A 17,873-nucleotide genomic window follows, 5' to 3' on the forward strand; every position below is an offset into this window, starting at 1 on the left:
GAAAATTCCTGCTGGTCTTTATTAAAAAAAAATACATGACTGGAGTGCTTTTCATAAAAAATGTCCCCTCTGAGTGGAAAAATATTTCGGCGATTTATCTTTTTAGTATTTTCTACAGAGCTTGAATGTTTTAACACTGACCAGAAAGTATTTTATTTCATGGTCAGAAAACACATCAAATGGTTTGTGCTTTGGAAATTTGGCTTCACCTCCTCTCTCTCTCTCTTTTCCTTCCTTTCTCTCTCTTTCTCTCTCTCTCTCTCTCTCTCCAAAGCAAACCCTGGGGGCAAAAGCTCCAGATGTCCCAGGGCTGAGGAGGGAGGGTGAAAACAGAGGTGGGAGACTTGAGCAATCCCGCAGAGAGCAGATGGCCCTGGGGACTCAGGAGAGGCCTGGTGGGGACCAGTGTGGGAGGGGATGGGAGCGGACCGAGGGGATGGGAGCGGACCGAGGGGATGGGAGCGGACCGAGGGGATGGGAGCGGACCGAGGGGATGGAGGCTCCTGTGTCCGCCGGCCCACGAGGCTGGGTCTGTTCTGTACAGAAACAGCACCACCTGGTGGCTTCTGCTGGTGACATCAGTCATCTGCCCGTCCTGGGGCCTCAGAGAGGGGGACAGAGCCCTGGGTGTGGTCCCCGTGGGGCGGGCAGGACAATGATGGCTGAGCGGGGCGGGGAGTAAGTAGTAGTTCCACCCCAACTCTGTAGTGGGAGAATCAGAGTCTCAGCCAGCAGGTGGCATGGACAGCGCCCACCTAGCCCAGGTGTCCAGAAGCCTGAGTTCCAATCCGGCCACTGTGGGCTGGGGGCTGGCTGTTTTACTTCGCAGTTTTCTCCCCTGTGACTGAGGTGCAGCAGGGTGGAGAGGGGCCGGGTGAGGGGATCTGGGCTGGGCCTGGGGGCGTGGTGCCCGTTCTCACCCCTATCAGGAGGCTTCTCCTTTCTCCCACCTTGCCCGACCTCTCTCCAGCTCCATTTTCCTGCCTCCCTCATCCTCAGCAGGCCTGGCCAGGGGGTGGTCAGGACCAAGTCTCCCCAGCTGTGTCCAGCCCTTGGGTGCTCAGGGTAAGAGCTAGGTGGTGGGTGGGGCTCCTCCCGGTCCTGGAAGCATCTGGGTGTGGGGTGGGCACTTCCTGGAAGGCCCTGTGGGTGGGGCAAGCCCACTTATAGGAGGCCCATGGGCAGGGACTGTCCCCTGGCACCCAGCTCGGCACCCTCCCCCAGGGCCCTCCGCAGGACCACCCGCAGTGGCTCCCGCTTCCCGGGCTGTCGGCCCGACGCCAAGTAGATGAGGGGCTTGGAGCTGCTGTTGATGCAGGCCAGCAGCGTGGCCAGCGGTAAAAACATGGGCAGCAGGAAGTTCAGCAGGGGCTGCAGGCTCCAGTAGAGGACCAAGGGCAGGCCACAGAAGAAGAACAGGAACAGCGCGCCCAGGACGATGCCGTAGAGCCTGGGTCGCGGGCGTGTGGAGCAGCAGGTCACCCAGACAAAGAGGACCACGCCAGCCGTGCAGGCCACGCAGGCCAGCACCAGGAGCCAGATGACGCTGGCCACGTGGTAGCGCAGGCAGACCAGGGGGCCGGTGCTGTTGTGCAGCAGGCCACAGGCGTTGGCGGGCAGCAGCACGGCCGGCAGGGTCAGGGCCCACACCAGGGCGCAGAGGATGGCCGAGGCGTGTCTGGGCCGGCAGCCCTGGTAGCAGGTGGGGAAGAGGTTGGAGAGGCAGCGTTCCACGTTGAAGGCCGCCAGCAGCCCGAGCCCCACCGCGAACCACAGGAAGGTGAGCACGAAGTAGAGCGTGTCCTGGGCATCCAGGGCAGCCTGAGCCACGGAGAAGCCCATGTGGCAGGAGAGGAACAGGAAGTCGGCGGCGGCCAGGTGCAGCAGGTAGACAGAGAAGGGGCCCTTCTTGATGTGGAAGCCGAGGTTCCAGAGCACCAGCCCGTTACCTACCAGTCCCCCAAGGCCCACGATCAGCGTGAGGTAGAAGACCACGCTGTCAAAGGTTTTCCAGAGGCTGAACAGCCCGAACATCCTGGCCGGCTCAGAGGGTGCTGGTGAGGGACCTGCAAGAGGGAGACAGACATGGTCCTCGGGCATCTTTTGTGCCCCCGCTGGGGGCACAGGGAGTGGCATCCATGGCCCTGCAGATGCCCTCTGGCTGCAGGCCCTGGACCTCCCTTCCCAGCGGCGGGACCTCAGCCGGGGCTCAGCCCTCTGCACCTCAGGTCAAGTGTGCCTAACGCCTCCCCATGCCTGCGGGCAGGCCCTGGGCTCCTGGCACGGTGCACTAACGTGCTCAAAAGATGTCCGCATCCCTCATGGATGTGGTGAGGGCGACGCTGCACCCTCCACCATGTGCCAGGGAAGGCTCTGCAGACAGAGGGGACGTGCATGGGGAACCCACGTGCGGGGCCTTCCTCTTCCCCCAGAGGTGGGAGCTTCTCCACGGTGGACCCCCATGGGGCTCCTACCTGGTGAGCCTAGACCAGCCTGCTGGCAAAGTCCTCTCCCCGGAGCGTCTCTGGAGGTGTCCAGGGAGGTGCCCAAAGGCAGAGGCTTCAGGTGGCCTGAGGAGGAGGGAGGAGGGAGGAGGGAAGATGTGGTGTGAGGAGTTGGAGGGAGCCCCCAGCCTTCCCTGTGCACTCCTGGCCTAAGCAGAGGCTGAATTCCGGGGCTCATGCTGCCGGCGGTGCACTTGGTGCACTCAGGAGGCTGCTCTGAAGCCTCAAACCAAGGGAGGGGCTTTGGTGATAGTGGCAGGGCCAGAGGGCCTCTCCAGGAGCCGCTAACACAAGGGGAGGGGCAGATACAAGCGGCCATTTGCAAGGAGCGAGGCCGAGGAAGTTCTCAGATGTTCTCAGAGCGCGAGAGATTGGCCATACGAAGCTGCACTGAAAGGCAGAGGGTCTCAGAGCAGCCCTTCCCTTTCCAGCCATCCCTCCAACCCCAGGATCCACACGGGTCCTGTTCTTAGTCCTGGGAGATGCATCAGGACCCAGGCTCAGCAGCGAGGGCATCAGCGGTGAGAGACACGGGAGAGAAGAGAGATAGAGAGAGACAGAGAGATGTAGACAGACATTGAGAGACAGAGACAGAGAGACAGACAGACAGACAGAGAGCGATCTAGCTGCCAACACACACCTCCCTGTCTGTCACACCTTTGCCTGGGCTGTGTCCCCAGCCCAGACAGCCCTCAATACCTCTTCCCTGACCCAGATCCTGCTCAATACCTCTTGCCTGACCCAGGTCCTGCCCTACTTCAAGGTTTGACTCCTTCTCAGGGACCTGCAACCTCCTGCAGCTTCCTCCGGCCCCCGTGAGTCCCCTGCCTCATGCCCGAGCATCCCCCAGCACCTTCTTTGTGCTTGTCCTTGCCCCTAGTCGGAGGGTGGGGAGTGCGGCTCGGGCCTCGGCTCCTGTGCCTTGCCGTGGCCAGGCACACGGTGATGGTGGCCTGTCCTCCGAGCCCAGTCAGGGGGAGTGGGAGACCTCGGCCGGACCCTGGCTTGTGGTGGTGACCGTGGTGACTGGGGGTGGGGTGGTGGGGTGGGCACACACCTCCCCTCTCTGAGCCTCAATTTCCCCGGGGAGGTAACCAGACTCTCCTGGCTGTGCTCTGGCTCCGGCTCAGAGTCTGAGGGCTGGGGGTGAGGCCGGTGCTCGGGCCCCCGTGCTGGGGTGAGGGTGGGCTCTGTTCCTGGAAAGAGAGTTACAGAGAGGAGTGGCATGGTGGCAGGAGGGGGCATCTTCATTTTTATTAGAACAGGTTCACCTGCCTGGCCCGCTCCAGCAATGCCCTCGAGCTCTAGTGTCCACACGTTTCAACTCAGCCAGCATTCCCACCACCATCCTGCCCTACCTTCCCTTCCCAAAGGAAATCCAAACTTCCCAGCCAGCCCCAGGCTGAGAGCAGGGGCCACTACGGAGGGCAGAGGAGGGTGCCAGTGCCTCACCTGGGGGGTGCGGTGGGGGCAGACAGAGCCTTCTCACCTGTGACGAGGCTGCCCTCAGCTCTCTCGGGCCCTTCTTTGCTCAGACCAGCACTCATTGCCTGGAGGCTCCTCCTGGTCCCTAAATCCTTTCATGTCCTCTGGGACCCATCTGGCTGGACAGAGGACATCCGGCCAGTTCCCTAGAAGTGGCAGGGTGTGGCACTGTTCACAGGAATTGCAGGAATGAGCTAAAACAAAGAGTTGTTAGTGTGGGCCGGCCTTTCCTTCCTCCTCAGCATCTCTGGCATGGGGAACTGAAGGCACATTCCCAGGCCAGTGTCTTCCACCTGCTCCCACCTCACCTGGTGCGTGGAGGGGACGGAGCAGGTGAATGGAGACCCTCTGTGCCCAGTGAGGCTGGACCACTTTCTAGCTGCCCCACTGATGTTGGGCTGCTCCTGCCAGTCTTTGGTTGGCTGTGGGCACAGGGGGCCTAGAACAGTGGGCAGGGTCCTGGCTGTGTGGCCTTGAGAGAATAACCTAACTTCTCTGTGCCTTGGTTTCCCCTTCTCACTGGACTGACCGTTTATGGACAGCGGGAAGTCTGGGTGCCCAGGCTTGGGACTGGCTCTCCTAATGGGTCAGCCGACCAGTGCGTCCGTGGGTGGTCTGTAGAGGCGGCCCCAACCCCTTCCTAAGGAGACCCCCTCACTGTCCATCTGTCTGCCTCGGAGGCTGGGCTCCCAGCCGTTGACGAATTGTTTTCTGCATTCTGCTCTGCAGAACACTGGACAGTGAGATGTTCTTTTTCCTTCCGTGGACTGCGCTCCACAGCTCCTGAGTGGGGTGCAGCGTGTGTTAGCACAAGCCAGAAATTTGGTCGTAAAGATGCTGTTTCTCTTCACATTTCTTAAATGGACTGGGCTTCGAAAATCACTTCTGTAACACCAGTCAGCAGCCTGTGGAGCTCTAGGAGGGTACCTGCCGGCTGCCCAGCCCCCAGCATTGTTGCACATGGCTTTGAAACGCACAGCACAGCTCGTGTGGCCCAGGGGCACCTGCTGCCACCCCGCCTGCCGGCTCTGCCCCAGATGCCGGCCCTCGCTGGTCTCCGGGACCTCTCCCGGCGCGGCTCCACCTCCTCCCTGAGGTCACTGTCCAGGCCTGTTTCAACTAGCCCCTCCAAGCCCTCCTTACCTGTCTCCTGTTTGGGTGAAACTTCGAGCATCTCTATTAACTTCGTTGGTAGCTCCGGTCCCCTGCAGTCGCCGGGGGCCCAGAGGGACACACAGAGGGAGACCACCAGCCTGGGTCCCTCCTGGCCGCCTCGCCATTGGAGGTGGGATGGGGAGCTCAGCGTCAGCCACAGTGCGCAAGGTGAAGAGTTTTGATCCCTCGCAGATCCTCAAGCCAGGCAAGGCGCCCAGCTTCTATCCCAGGTAGCACTCTCCTATCCCAGGTCTCCAACGGCAATCGCAACCCTGTGCCCATGGAGGGCTTCCCCTGTCTAAGAGCCACTGGGAGTGGGATGGGCTAATTTCTCGGGCCGCTTTCTATTGGGCACTTCAGACTGTGCTGGGCAAGGGCAGTTGTTTGAGGCAGCTTGGGGTGAAGCTCTTAGGGAGGACGTCCTGTGCAGCTCGGCCAGCCCCGGCCAGGCCCAGGCAGCCACCAACCATGGTTTCTCCATCACCCCTAACCCCTCCCACAGCCCCTTCTCGTGTTTGCCCACCGTCTAGGCCATGCTTCCACTTTCTCACCTGGGAGGCGTCTGGTGCAGGTGGAATGCATGGAGGGAGCCTCCGCTGGGGGAGCAGCTGCTCCCGGTGTTGCAAGGAGGACAGAGCCAATGCCTGCCCCATCCGTGTCATGGCCGACGGTGGCCTAAGAAGATGTGTCCATGTCCCAGTTGCTGGAAGCTGTGCACGAGCTCTTCCTGGGGAAAAGGGCCTTGGCAGATACACGGATTTTGAGATGAGCTCGTCCTGGAGTATCTGTGTGGGCCCTAAATCCAATGACAAGTGTCCTTATACAGGAAAGGAGAGGAGGGACACTGGAGAGCAGGGGGAGGCCACGTGAGGTTGGAGGCCAGCAGGGGTTACACAGCCACAGGCCAAGGAGGGCCAGAGCCACCAGGAGCTGGAAGAGATGAGGACGCACCTTCCCCTGGAGCCCTTGGGGAGCGCGGCCCTGCCACCGCCTTGACCTCAGACTTCTGTCCTCCGTAACCAAGAGAATAAAGTCCTGCTGTGTGAAGCCACCTGGTTGTGGTTGTTTGTTCTGGCTGATACAAGAAATGACTGCAAGGCAGGTGGCACGCGGGTACCGTTTGGGTGAGCGCTCCGAGTGAGCGCCGGCCACTCCACCGAGCCTCCCACGTGCCCCCACAGCGCCGTCTGAGATGGCGACCTTGTCATCCTTGCCCGCAGACGGGGAAACCAAGGTGCCGGAAACTTAAATTGCTTGTCCAGGTGGTGCAGACGCCCAAGTGTGGTTTGTCTGAACACGGCCATCCTGAGCTTGTCTGATGGTTTGCGCTGCGGGCCGGGGCTGCATGGCGACTCTGCACAGCTCACCCTACAGCAGCTCTGTGGCCCTGGGCAGTGTCCCAGTCTGAAAGTGTGGGCAATGGTTTAATCACCTCGGGTGTGTGTGGGGACTCAGTGGTGATCTATGTGGGGGCTGCCTGGGGGCCACTGAGGAGGCAGGAACAGCGCAGGATTCAGCCGGTTCGCCAGGAACCCGTCTCTGTTCATGTGGTTTCCATGCCACCGTCCTATCTGACCTTCAGGACAACATCGGCCTGACTCAGCCCAAGGGAGAACACAAGGTTTTCCAGGTCCCCCAGGGCAGGTGGAGAGTGGGAACCGGGTGTCCAGCAGCGTCCTGCTCACCCTCACCCCCGCCTGTCTGCAGAGGAGCTCGACAGTGGGAGTGTTTTAATATAGGTATCATTATTATTATTATTCAGATAGGCGAGGCCGCCAGATCAGGAGATGCTGCGGTTGAAGAGCTGGTTGTTAACTCATAGCTCCCAGGAGGAGGGGAGGCGACCCCACAGGGGCCACGTGGGGCAGTACCGGGCTGGTCAGGAGGCACAGGGAGAGGGGAGGGGAAATGTGGACCGGAGCTTCCTCATGGTTTCTGTAGGAAGGAGTGGGCGAGGCAGCCAATGTAAGTGGGTTTAGGGTTGGCAGCTGGAACAGTTTCAGAGCTCTGGGTCCTAGAGCCAGTCCCTGGTGGTCTGGAACCCGGCCCTGGGGTGGGTGATGAGGGCAGGGATAGTGGCTGGGAGTGTGGGAGCCGGATAGAGGAGGGGCTGGGCATGGGTCTGCATTTGAAAGGTGAGCTCATGAAGGTGTTGTCACTCTCTAGCAATTGACTGACCCTGGGAAGGGCCGTCCCTTGGGGTCTTCAAGGCCTCAGATGCCAAAGCTTCAGACACAGAAAAGAAGACCCGGGTGGAACAGGGTGTACCGGGAGCAGTGGAGGCTGGTGGACCGGACTTGAGGCCGCCCTCCTTCTGCCTCCCTCCCTCCTTCTTCCCAGGTCGGAGTCTTGTGTGGCCCAGAGCTGGGGGCTCCCATGGGGCTGCTGCTCCCTCCTTCCACCAGGGGACAGACGGTTCCGGGCTGAGAGCACCCAGCTTAGAAACCAGAGCCCCTCGGTGGCGGCCAGCACTGGGCTCTGCTGTGTCCGGCGGTGGCTCCTGCCAGGCCCTCTCAGTCTCTCGAAGCCTCAGTTTCCCGTGGGCTACTTGGGAAGTTCATGTGACATCATGCATGTTACATGTGTGACCCAGCGCCAAAGGCAGAGTAATGACTCAGAATGCGTTGGCTCTCCTGCCAGTGAGATCCAACAGCTGAAAAGAAAATTACCTCTTCATTAGAATAAGCAGGTCTGACGTGCTTCAGTGGCCACACATGGGGTGGTGGGAAAGCAGGAGGCTGAAGGGACAGGAAACCCCATGGCCTTAGGAGCTGCCAGGAGTACCCTCTCTGCAGCTGGGCATTGTGCAGGCACCATCAAGGCGGGCGGATGGGGTGTGTTTCAGAGGAAAAGGGTCAGGGCTGTGGAAGAATTGACCAATTTCACGAGAACAACAAAACTAAAGCCGTGGTCACGTTTTAGGTGTGATGTTTGGTTTTATTTTTCCAGCGTGTGAGCTAATGAGCCAGCTGAGTGAGCCTGCCTCGCCCCGTGAAGACGCCACGCAGCTCAGGCTGATTTACAGACTCGCACCTGGGCGCTGGGGAGGGGACGGGGATGCTTGGCCGGGGGCCTGGCTCTGCTCCTGTCCTCACACACACAGGCCTCACGGATAGCCTCCCTGGGCCCTGAGGACAGAGCGGGTTACACAGGCTCCCTGGAATTTTGGCTGCCCCCAGCAGTAGCTGCCTCTTCTTGGGAACTCTGTGCTGGCTGCAGAAGCCCTGCAGGGGCCCAGGGGTGCGGGTGGACGGGGTGGACGGGGCCCTGGCCGAGGAGCTTTGCCTGCGACCCAGGTGGAGGTGACCTTTGAGCAGCGTGGTGCCAGGGTCCTGCAGGGTGGGGCCTTGTGGCTCTGGGAGCAGAAGAGGAGGTGCAGCGGGGGAGGTCAGAGGCAGCGCAGGCCAGGCAGGGGCAGGTGGGAGCCTTCACGGAAGCTCAGCCTCCAGTTTGGAGACCGGCCCACATGGTCCTAATGTCCTGAGGTCTCAGGGACCACAGAACTGGAGGCTAAGCTGGCAGATCTGGGGCCACGGGGACACCCCACCAGCATCCTGGGCCATCAGGCCGTATACCTGCTGCCACACCAGCTGCTTGAGTGGGGACGGGCTGGGCCCAGTTTCCATGGAGACCTCAGATGAGGCCACATTTCCCAGACTCCTCAGGAAGGGACTAATAAGGAGGAATCTAGAGTCGCCCCAATCCCCTGGGCGCTGGGGGCAGGCTCTCCGGGAAGAAGTGAGCATCCTAACGGTCCCCAACCTCTCCGGACCCTTACGCAGCAAAGGGGTCTGGGTGGGGATGGGGCCAGGGTTGGGGGAGCCAGTGTGGGGCTGAGCCAGCCATGGTCCAGTGTGGGGTGGGAGAGTGTGGGGTGGGAGGGTGGTGCTGGGAGTCACCTTCTGGCTCTGCCGCTTTCTTGTGGTCCTGAGTGGCCACATTGCCCCTCTGAGCCTTGGTGGTCTCATCTGTAGAGTGGGAGCACCTTCCTACATTATTACAAGGATTCCCCGGGATTGTGTCCACGGTGAGGTCATGTCCGTGAGATGAATCTGTGCTTTTCCTCCTGGTTCTTTCTTGTTTTGGGGGAAGTTTATGTCCTGGGGCTGAAAGCGGAATTTGCAGACACGCCACTTCCCTTTCTGTTCTCGTTTCCAGCTAAGGAACTGAAGTTGCTAATCATGTCCTGGAAGTGGGGAGGGAGGGCCCTGCCCAGACCCTGGGCCAGAGATCATTTGGGAGGTGGGGAGAGACGGCCCTGCCCAGATCCTGGGCCAGAGATCATTTGGGAGGAAGTAAGTCCCCAAGTGGGGGCTGGAGGTGCTCTAGGAGAGGTGGTCCAGCCCCTGGGGCTCCTAGTCTCAAGGGATACCTGGACCCAGGCTTGCTGGGCATGTGCGGGAGCCTGGGGTGAACACACTGTGTGGGCTGGGAGGGGCCCGGTGCAGCCCCCATGGTGGAGCCGGATTCCAGGGTGCTGACCAGGGATTTGCGACTCACACCCAGACTCAGGGGAGACAGGCTCAGTCATGGCCCAGAGGGAATGTCCCTCCATCACCAGGCATGGAGGCCGGAGGCAGAAATCAAAGAAAACACTCTCAGATGCCTTAGTCTGTGGCTAAGAACTGTACTGTGGACTTGGATGGCGGCGTTGGTGGCAGTAGAATCGACAAACATTTCTCTTGGGCTCACAAGAGGCTGGACAGGTCTCAAAGACTCAAAGAACTGGGTTCTCATATTTTACAGACGAGCAAGCAGAGGCATAGGGATGTTCAGAGATGGCCTTAGCGGCACAGTGGGGTGGCTAGCAGGGCTCAGCCCAGGCTGTGTGCTCCAAAGCCCCCGCTCTAGCACCCCCTGGCACATGCTCCTGGATGGCAGCCAGGCCCGGCACTCAGGGGAAGCTCAAAACCCATTGAGGGGTGAAGCCTGGGTTCCTTCCTTAGAGGGATCCTCTGGAGCGGGACTGCTCAGGACAGAGGCGGGTGAACTGCCTTGTATAGGGCCAGTGGGAAGCTTTCCAGTTGCTGAAGGCCTGGGTCCTGTGGGGAGACAGGGCTGCAGGCTGCTGGGTAGGGCTGAAGGAGCCTCTCCACCCATCCAGGGAGCATCCTCTAATATCCAGGGTCACCCATGGGGCCGGCTTTTCTGAAGCTCCGAGTGAGGGTTGCATCATCCAGGTCTGGGTGGCATGGCCTTGAGCAACGGCCTGATGACCAAGGACAGCCCCACAGCCTTCTAGAAGCCTCAGCCCCTGCTTTTCCTCACAGCATCTGTGCTGGGGTTGGGGGTACAGCTTTTGATCAATGCACACCCTTATGCTGATAGAATGAGTGGCTTTGCGGTATCACCGCATTTCCTGCTGAAAACTCGTGACAACGTAACGGACCCGGGTCAAAAAGGCTGCTGGCTGCTTTGGACACAGTTTGTCAGGGGAAGGGGTCAAGTTTTGGGCAGTCTTGAATTTTAGGGTCAATTTAGCTTCCACAGAGGGGACATGGCGAGCTGAGGGAATGGCTGTGTTCTCTGTGGGTGCCCCTGCAGCACTGGGGAAGCTGGAGTGGGAGGGAGGAGGGCTGTGGGAGGGCCTGGACCTGCCCCTCACCTGGCGTCTGGCCTTGCTTCCTTCCTTTCCGGGGTCTCCTCACTGCAGCTGAGCACGGAATGGGTAGCAGCAGCAGCTCTCGAGTGCCAATGCATGAACCATTGGGGAGGTTTCCCAAAAATGCACATTCCTGGGCCTTCTCCCTGGAGACCCAGCCCACCTGCCTGGGCATGTGGAGACCTCGCCTTTCCAGCTGCTCCCAGGGGAGCCTCGTGCTCTGGACCGACGGTCACAGATTTGGCAGCACATGACCGGGCCACCCATCAAGGCCTCCTCCAGGTCCAGCTGGCCCCAGCCTCTGACCCTACCGCCTTCCCCAAGTCACCCTCCTGCCTCATGGGGGCTGCAGCTGCAGGTCGGGGCCCCCAGGTCTCAGGCTGCTATGTCCACCAGGCCCCGGCGGGAGGTCTCCCTGACGGCCCCCAGCTCAGCCTCGTCTCCCAGCGCTCGCTGGAGGACCAGCCGGAGGGGCAGCCTGCGGCCCTGGGCACTGCCCAGGCAGAAGTAGACGACGGGCTTGGCTGCGCAGTACACGGCGGCCGTGAGGAAGCTGAAGTGGTAGAAGTAGTGGGGGATGTGCCAGAGCAGGTTCCGGGACAGCCAGTAGATGCCGAAGGGCAGGCCGCAGAAGAGGAAGAGGAGGACGGCCAGGAGGATGAGCGTGGGGAAGCCCCGGGGCGGGGGCCGCTGGGGGCCTCGCTCCACTTGCAGCAGCAGCATGAGGCTGGCCCCACACATGGTGCAGCACAGCACAGCCAGCAGCACCGCTGCTACCAGCCACAGTGTCCGGCACAGGTGGCGGCTGGGCTCCCCGAAGAACTGGGTGCAGGCACCGCTGAGCAGCAGGTGCAGCAGCAGGCAACAGGCCCAGGTGAGGGCACACACGCAGGTGGTCAGGTGGCGTGGGCGGCGGCACGAGTACCAGGCCGGGAAGAGGGCGGCCAGGCACTGCTCCACGCTGACGGCCACCAGGAGACTCAGGCCCACGATGTAGCAGAAGAAGCGCAGCGTGGCCAGGCTGGTCTGCACGAAGCCCGGGAAGTCCAGCCGGCCTCGCAGCAAGTCGGGGATGATGGCCACCATGTGGCAGCCAAGGAAGATGAGGTCCGCGCAGGCCACGTCCAGGAGGTAGATGGCGAAGGGGTTTCTGTAGACATTGGAGCTGAGCAGCCAGAGGACCGCCCCGTTCCCCAGCAGGCCACCGAGGCCGAGCCCCTCAGTGAGGGACAGGATGACGAGGTTGAAAGCCACATCCTCCTGGGCGCCGTCGGCAGCCCCTGCATGCTGTCCAGCTTCTCTGGACTCCATCGTAGGCTGGGGGACGGGGGTGCTGCTGCTGCTCGCTCTTTCTCCTGATGCCCCTGTAACCACAACAGTTGAGTGTGGAGCTCAGGAATCCATGCCCCCTCCTCCCCCCGACATCGGGGAGATGAGATAGCTAAGGGTTGGGTGGGTGACCAGGGGAATGGTGAGACCCTCCAGGAGGAGACTCCTCTCCCATTTCCACCCTCAGTCACCCGACCTAAGCCTCTCTTCCCTAAGACACTCAGGATGAAGGTCTCCCCCTTTCTCCCCTCCCCATGGTTACCTGGCCTCAAAGGCCTTCTGTGGGGCTGGTCCCTGCAGGCCAGGTGGGGGCAGGGACCAGGAGATGTGGGAAGAGGGTCCGAGACCCATGGGGCTTCCTGTTGCTAGTGGTGCCTTGATCCTCGGAACAGTCTTTTTTTTTTTTTTTTTGAGATGGAGTCTGGTTCTGTTGCCCAGGCTGGAGTGCAATGGCATGATCTCAGCTCACTGCAACCTCCGCCTCCCAGGTTCAAGTGATTCTCCTGTCTCAGCCTCCTGGGTAGCTGGAATTACAGGTGCCCACCACCACGCCCAGCTAATTTATTATATTTTTAGTAGAGACGGGGTTTCCCCTTATTGGCCAGGCTGGTCTTGAACTCCTGACTTTGTGATCTGCCTGCCTCGGCCTCCCAAAGAGCAGCCTTATTTTAGTCAAAGGCAGAGCAGGAGGCACTGCTCATGCCTAATGAGTGGTGTGACCACAGAGGGACAGCTTACAGTGGCTGGGGGGCTTTTCGTCATCATCTTTTTTTTTTTTTTTTTTTTTTTTTTTTTTGAGACGGAGTCTCGCTCTGTCGCCCAGGCTGGAGTGCAGTGGCCAGATCTCAGCTCACTACAAGCTCCGCCTCCCGGGTTTACGCCATTCTCCTGCCTCAGCCTCCCGAGTAGCTGGGACTACAGGCGCCCGCCACCTTGCCCGGCTGGTTTTTTGTACTTTTTAGTAGAGACGGGGTTTCACCGGGTTAGCCAGGATGGTCTCGATCTCCTGACCTCGTGATCCGCCCGTCTCGGCCTCCCAAAGTGCTGGGATTACAGGCTTGAGCCACCGCGCCCGGCCTTCGTCATCATCTTAAAGCAGCCCCCAACTCTTTCAGGCCTTTCCTTGACATCCATGAGGAGAAGGAGGGGAGGAGGCATGGGAGGACGATAGAAGAGAAGAGGAGGGAGGAGGAGGAGAGGGAGGAGAAGGAGGGGAAGAGGTCCAGGAGGATGATGGAAGAGAACAGGAGGGAGGAGGAGGAGAGGGAGGAGAAGGAGGGGAGGAGGTGGGGGAGGATAATGGAAGAGAACAGGAGGGAGGAGGAGGAGAGGGAGGAGAAGGAGGGGAGGAGGCGGGGGAGGAGGCAGGGGAGGATGATGGAAGAGAACAGGAGGGAGGCACAGCATTCCCCATCCCCGGGTGGTCCAGGAGCGGCTCTGTGTCCTGCCGGGACAGTCAATACTGAGAAGCCATGAGGCTGTCCAGAATCAATGCCCAGGTGTGGCAGGGAGGAGAGGGCCTATCCCCAGCTGCCCCTATGACTCCCCTTGAGAGTCTGCACCTGCATGGAACACTCTAGATCATGGAGGAAGCAAGGCAGACCGGAGACAGAGCCACTGGGTGGGGGGAGCCATCACCCAAGTGAGCGTCCTCTTCTGGAGTCAGCCCAGGACTGGCTGCGGACCAGGTGGCGCGGCCCTCAGAGGGCGGAGGCTGAAGCCTGGAGAGCTCCCTGTTGAGAGCATCCACTGTTGCCCACGCCCCGCCCCTGCCACCGTCTGGCCAGCAGAAAAGCCCAGAAATTGCCAAGTGCCTGGGCCGGCCCCAGAACCCACCTTGATCCAGCCACCTGCGCTACTCACTGTTTGGGGCAGAGGCGCGACGGAGCCCTGCCTGCTCTGACCCTGGGCCTTGGGTCTGTCCTGGCTGCAGCCGCAGGCTCCAGTCCCCAGAGCCTCTGGGCGGCTCCTGTTCAGTGTCCACCAGCTCCTCCGAGTCACACGGCGTCCGGCTGGAACGGGGCTGGTCAGGAAGGCGTATCTCTGAGGACACCTTCTCTACTGCTCAGCTCTTGCCCAGGTGTGGACAGCAAGAGAAACCCCGACCCTCCCTGCAGCCTTCCAGGCAGGCCGGGCAGGCGGAGGAAACCACGAGATCTCTGGGTGGAGCCCAGCCAAGCTGTGACTTCACCGGCATGCCTGGCTCAGAGACACCAAGCCCTGCAGGGCCCTTTAGGGACCAATTCTCTCCATCTGTGTCTCGGAGGGGCCGGCCGAGTGCCGGGCTACCAGGGGACTTGTCCTTGCAGCAAAAATGTGTTTGTTTCTCCGCAGAGCACAGGCTGCCGGCCCCAGCTCTCCAGGCAGCACCGGACCGCGGGGAGGAGCGGGGATGTGCGTGAGGCCGTCCCTCCTGCCTCCTTCACAGGCACACAGTAGATGGCTGGTGTCAAGAAGCTGCTGCGCGGTCCCCGCCAGAGGAGAATCAAACACATACAGCAGCGTCAGGCTGGGTGAGACCTTGTGAATTCAATGATTTCTGCTTGTCTCAGAAGGGAAAAGAGTCTCGTTTCAGACCGTGTCTTTCCTTCCAGTGCCCTGCCTTAGCGGAGATCACAATGGGCGTGCCAAGAAAAAGAATACAAGGTCATTTTTTGACCTCTGTTCCTCCCAGAGTCCAGGTCCCAGCAACTCTTTTCTCTTCTTTGTCTTTAGAAAAATCTCCAAGGTACAGCGCAGGAGCAGCAGGGATTTGCTCCGAAGCGTTTCCCACTCTGTGCTCTGCCTGAAGGCTCCTCTTGCGGAGCCACGTGAGAGCAAGTTTCCCACGCGTGGCCTATGACCTTTCACGACATCAGCAGGCATCCCCCAGGGCACCAGCATCCTCCATCCCCAAAACGCAGGGGCCATGCAAAGCTCGTTTGGCATCTGTGCAATGCTGGTGTCTGACGTCCGTGCCAGGCAGGTGGCTGATAGGCAGCGGTGCCACTTGCTGAGTTGTGTCTCAACTTCAAATCCTCCTTTCCTAAACCAGGATCCGAGCTGCCAGGTGCTCGGGGCTCTGCAAACCATGCCTGGGCTCTGCCACCGCTCTGGGAGGCCCTGCCAGTGGGTGGTCACTCAAGGATGGCCCAGAAGTGTGGGGGAAGTGCTTCCAATCGCCCCACATGTTCCAAATATCTTATCCTTCTAACTGCCACACTCCTTCCAGTTGTCCTACAGTTCCAATAGTGCCACTCCTTCCAGTGTCCATCCCACCCTGTCAAAATTTCCATGTCTTATAATTGTCTTACATCTTAACGCTGTCTCACCCTTCCGAATGCCCGAACCTTCCAATTGTCCCACTCCTTCCAATTACCCCAGCCTTTAATTGTCCCAATCTTCCAATTGTCCCACCCTTTTCCTTGTCCTGTTCCTTCCAATTGCTCCTCCACCCTTCCAATTTTTCCATTCCTTCCTATTGTCCCACCCTTCCAATTCTCCCACTCCTTCCAATTGTCCCACCCTTTTAATTGTCCCACCCTTCCAATTGTCTCACCCTTTTAATTGTCTCACCTTTCCAATTGTCTCACTCTTTCAATTGTCCCAGCTTCCAAATTGTCTTACTCTTCCACTTGGCTCACCTTTTCAATGGTCTCACCCTTCCAGTTTCCCCACCCTTCTAATTGTTCCACTCATTCCAGTTGTTCCACCTTCTAATTGTCTCCCTTCCAATTGTCCTACCCTTTCAATTGTCTCTCTCCTTCCGATTGCCCCACTTTTCCAATTGTCCCACGCTTCCAGTTGTCCCACCTTTCAAATCTCCCACCCTTCCAATTGCCCCACCCTTTTAATTGTCCGTCTCTTTCAATTGTCCCACCCTTCCAATTTTCCCAACCTTCCAATTGTTTCATTCTTCCAATTGTCCCACCCTTCCAAGTCTCCCACTCCTTCCAATTGTCCCACCCTTTCAGTCGTTTCACTCCTTCCAATTGTCCTACCCTTCCAATAGTCCCACCCTCCAATTATCCCACCTTCCAATTGTATTAGCCTTCCAATTGTCCCACCCTTCCCATTTTCCCACTCTTTCCAGTTGACCCTCCCTTTTAATGGTCTCACCCTTCCAATTGTCCCACTCTTTCCAATTGTACTGCCTTCCAATTGCCTCATCCTTTTAATTATCCCACTCTTTTAGTTGATCCATCTTTCCAATTTTCCCACCTGTCAATTGCCCCCTCCTTCCAGTTGTCCCACTCCTTTCAATTGTACTGCCTTCCAATTGCCTCACTTTTCCAATTGTCCCACCTTCCAATTTCCCCATGGTTTTAATTGTCCCACTCTTTCCATTGTCCCACCCTTCCAATGGTCTCACCGTTTTAATTGTCCAACCCTCCCAATTGTCCCACTCCTTCCAATTGTCCTACCTTAATTGTCCTACCATTCTAGTTGTCCCACCCTTCCAATTGTCCCACTCTTCCAATTGTCCCACCCCTCCTATTGTCCCACTCCTTCCAGTTCCCCCACCCCTCCAATTGTCTAACTCCTTTCAATTAGTCCATCTTCCTTTGTTTTCTTTTTTCTTTTTTTTTTTTGAGACGGAGTCTCACTCTGTCGCCCGGGCTGGAGTACAGTGGCCAGATCTCAGCTCACTGCAAGCTCCGCCTCCCGGGTTTACGTCATTCTCCTGCCTCAGCCTCCCGAGTAGCTGGGACTACAGGCGCCCGCCACCTCGCCCGGCTAGTTTTTTTTTTTGTATTTTTTTAGTAGAGACGGGGTTTCACCGCGTTAGCCACATCTTCCTTTGTTTTCTAGCTTCATTTTCACTCCTTGTCAGTGTTGCCACAGCAAATTTCTCTCTCTCTCTCTCTCTGTCTCTCTCTCTCTCTTTTTTGAAACAGAATGCCACTCTGTTGGCCAGGCTGAGGTGCAGTGGCATGATCACAGCTCACTGTAGCCTCCAACTTGCAAGCTGAAGCATTTTTTCCTTAGCTTCCCGAGTAGCTGGGACTTCAGGCATGCACCAAGTGCCAGGCTACCAGCAGCTTGTCTGGCTAATTTTTAAATTTTTAACTTTATAGAGATAGGGTCTCAATATATTGCCTAGGCTTGTCTACAGTTCCTGAGCTCAAGTGGTCCTCCTGCCTTGGCCTCCGAAGGTGCTGGGATTGTAGCTTTGAGCCACCATGCCTGGCCCGCATCTACTTTCTCCACCTGGTGGCAGGAATGGACTTTTACAGTTTTCTCAGCACTTGAAAATCCAGACCCATCGTTTCCTGTTGGAGACACTGGCCACTAACTGCCTGGGAGTCCCCTCAGGGGCCTGAATTACACTCTAGTGGTCCCCACTGGTCCTAAATTTCAATAGTTTTAACTTCCTTCCTTTGTTCCCTGTGCCCTGGGTGGCGGGTCTTTTTGCAGTTGTTTCTTCTCTAATACTTTAGTGTTCCCTTTGTACGTGTTTGGTTTTTCAATATCTAGTGAACAATTCTTTAAGTTCATCCCTTCAAAAGTATAGGTAGCTTCTGCCTATTGACTGTGTCCCTGCTGGTGCTGAAATTGGTCCCAGAAAGGTCCTAGGGGAAACGTGGTAATTTCGGCTTGGTTTGGTCGTGTCCTCGGCCTTGACTGTTGTGATGAGTTTCTGGTCAGTGACACTGGTGATCCATGCCACACTGTGGCTCATCGTCAATCAAGCACTTGTAATGGGTTATGTTGAAGTTGGCGCCTTGGGGGACCATTTGCCTGTTGGACTTGATCATCATAACACAGGGAGCACTGTGGCATGTGACAGGATTGGAGCTTCCAGAAAGAGGATGACG

The 17,873-nt window shown here is 58.6% G+C and overlaps 3 protein-coding genes across 3 annotated transcripts; 1 reads left to right on the top strand and 2 right to left on the bottom strand.

Moving 5' to 3' along the window:
• Positions 1 to 1,061: 1,061 nt before the first annotated feature.
• Positions 1,062 to 2,173, bottom strand: MRGPRG (MAS related GPR family member G). Its single transcript, XM_001117348.5, has one exon. The coding sequence runs from the start codon at positions 2,134 to 2,136 to the stop codon at positions 1,165 to 1,167; it is 972 nt and encodes a 323-aa protein (XP_001117348.5). The 5' UTR covers positions 2,137 to 2,173; the 3' UTR covers positions 1,062 to 1,164.
• A 2,676-nt stretch (positions 2,174 to 4,849) lies between these two features.
• LOC100425889 (putative uncharacterized protein MRGPRG-AS1) lies at positions 4,850 to 5,326 on the top strand. The gene has a single exon (XM_002799449.4). The coding sequence runs from the start codon at positions 4,850 to 4,852 to the stop codon at positions 5,324 to 5,326; it is 477 nt and encodes a 158-aa protein (XP_002799495.3).
• A 4,429-nt stretch (positions 5,327 to 9,755) lies between these two features.
• Positions 9,756 to 14,871, bottom strand: MRGPRE (MAS related GPR family member E). Its single transcript, XM_015113392.3, has 2 exons — positions 13,939 to 14,871; positions 9,756 to 12,110 (listed from the first exon to the last, which is right to left on the bottom strand). Exon 2 carries the CDS (start codon positions 12,055 to 12,057, stop codon positions 11,122 to 11,124), a length of 936 nt encoding a protein of 311 aa, XP_014968878.2. The 5' UTR covers positions 12,058 to 12,110; positions 13,939 to 14,871; the 3' UTR covers positions 9,756 to 11,121.
• Positions 14,872 to 17,873: the final 3,002 nt, after the last annotated feature.

The sequence above is a fragment of the Macaca mulatta genome, chromosome 14, assembly GCF_049350105.2.
Source record: "Macaca mulatta isolate MMU2019108-1 chromosome 14, T2T-MMU8v2.0, whole genome shotgun sequence".
NCBI lineage: Eukaryota > Metazoa > Chordata > Mammalia > Primates > Cercopithecidae > Macaca > Macaca mulatta.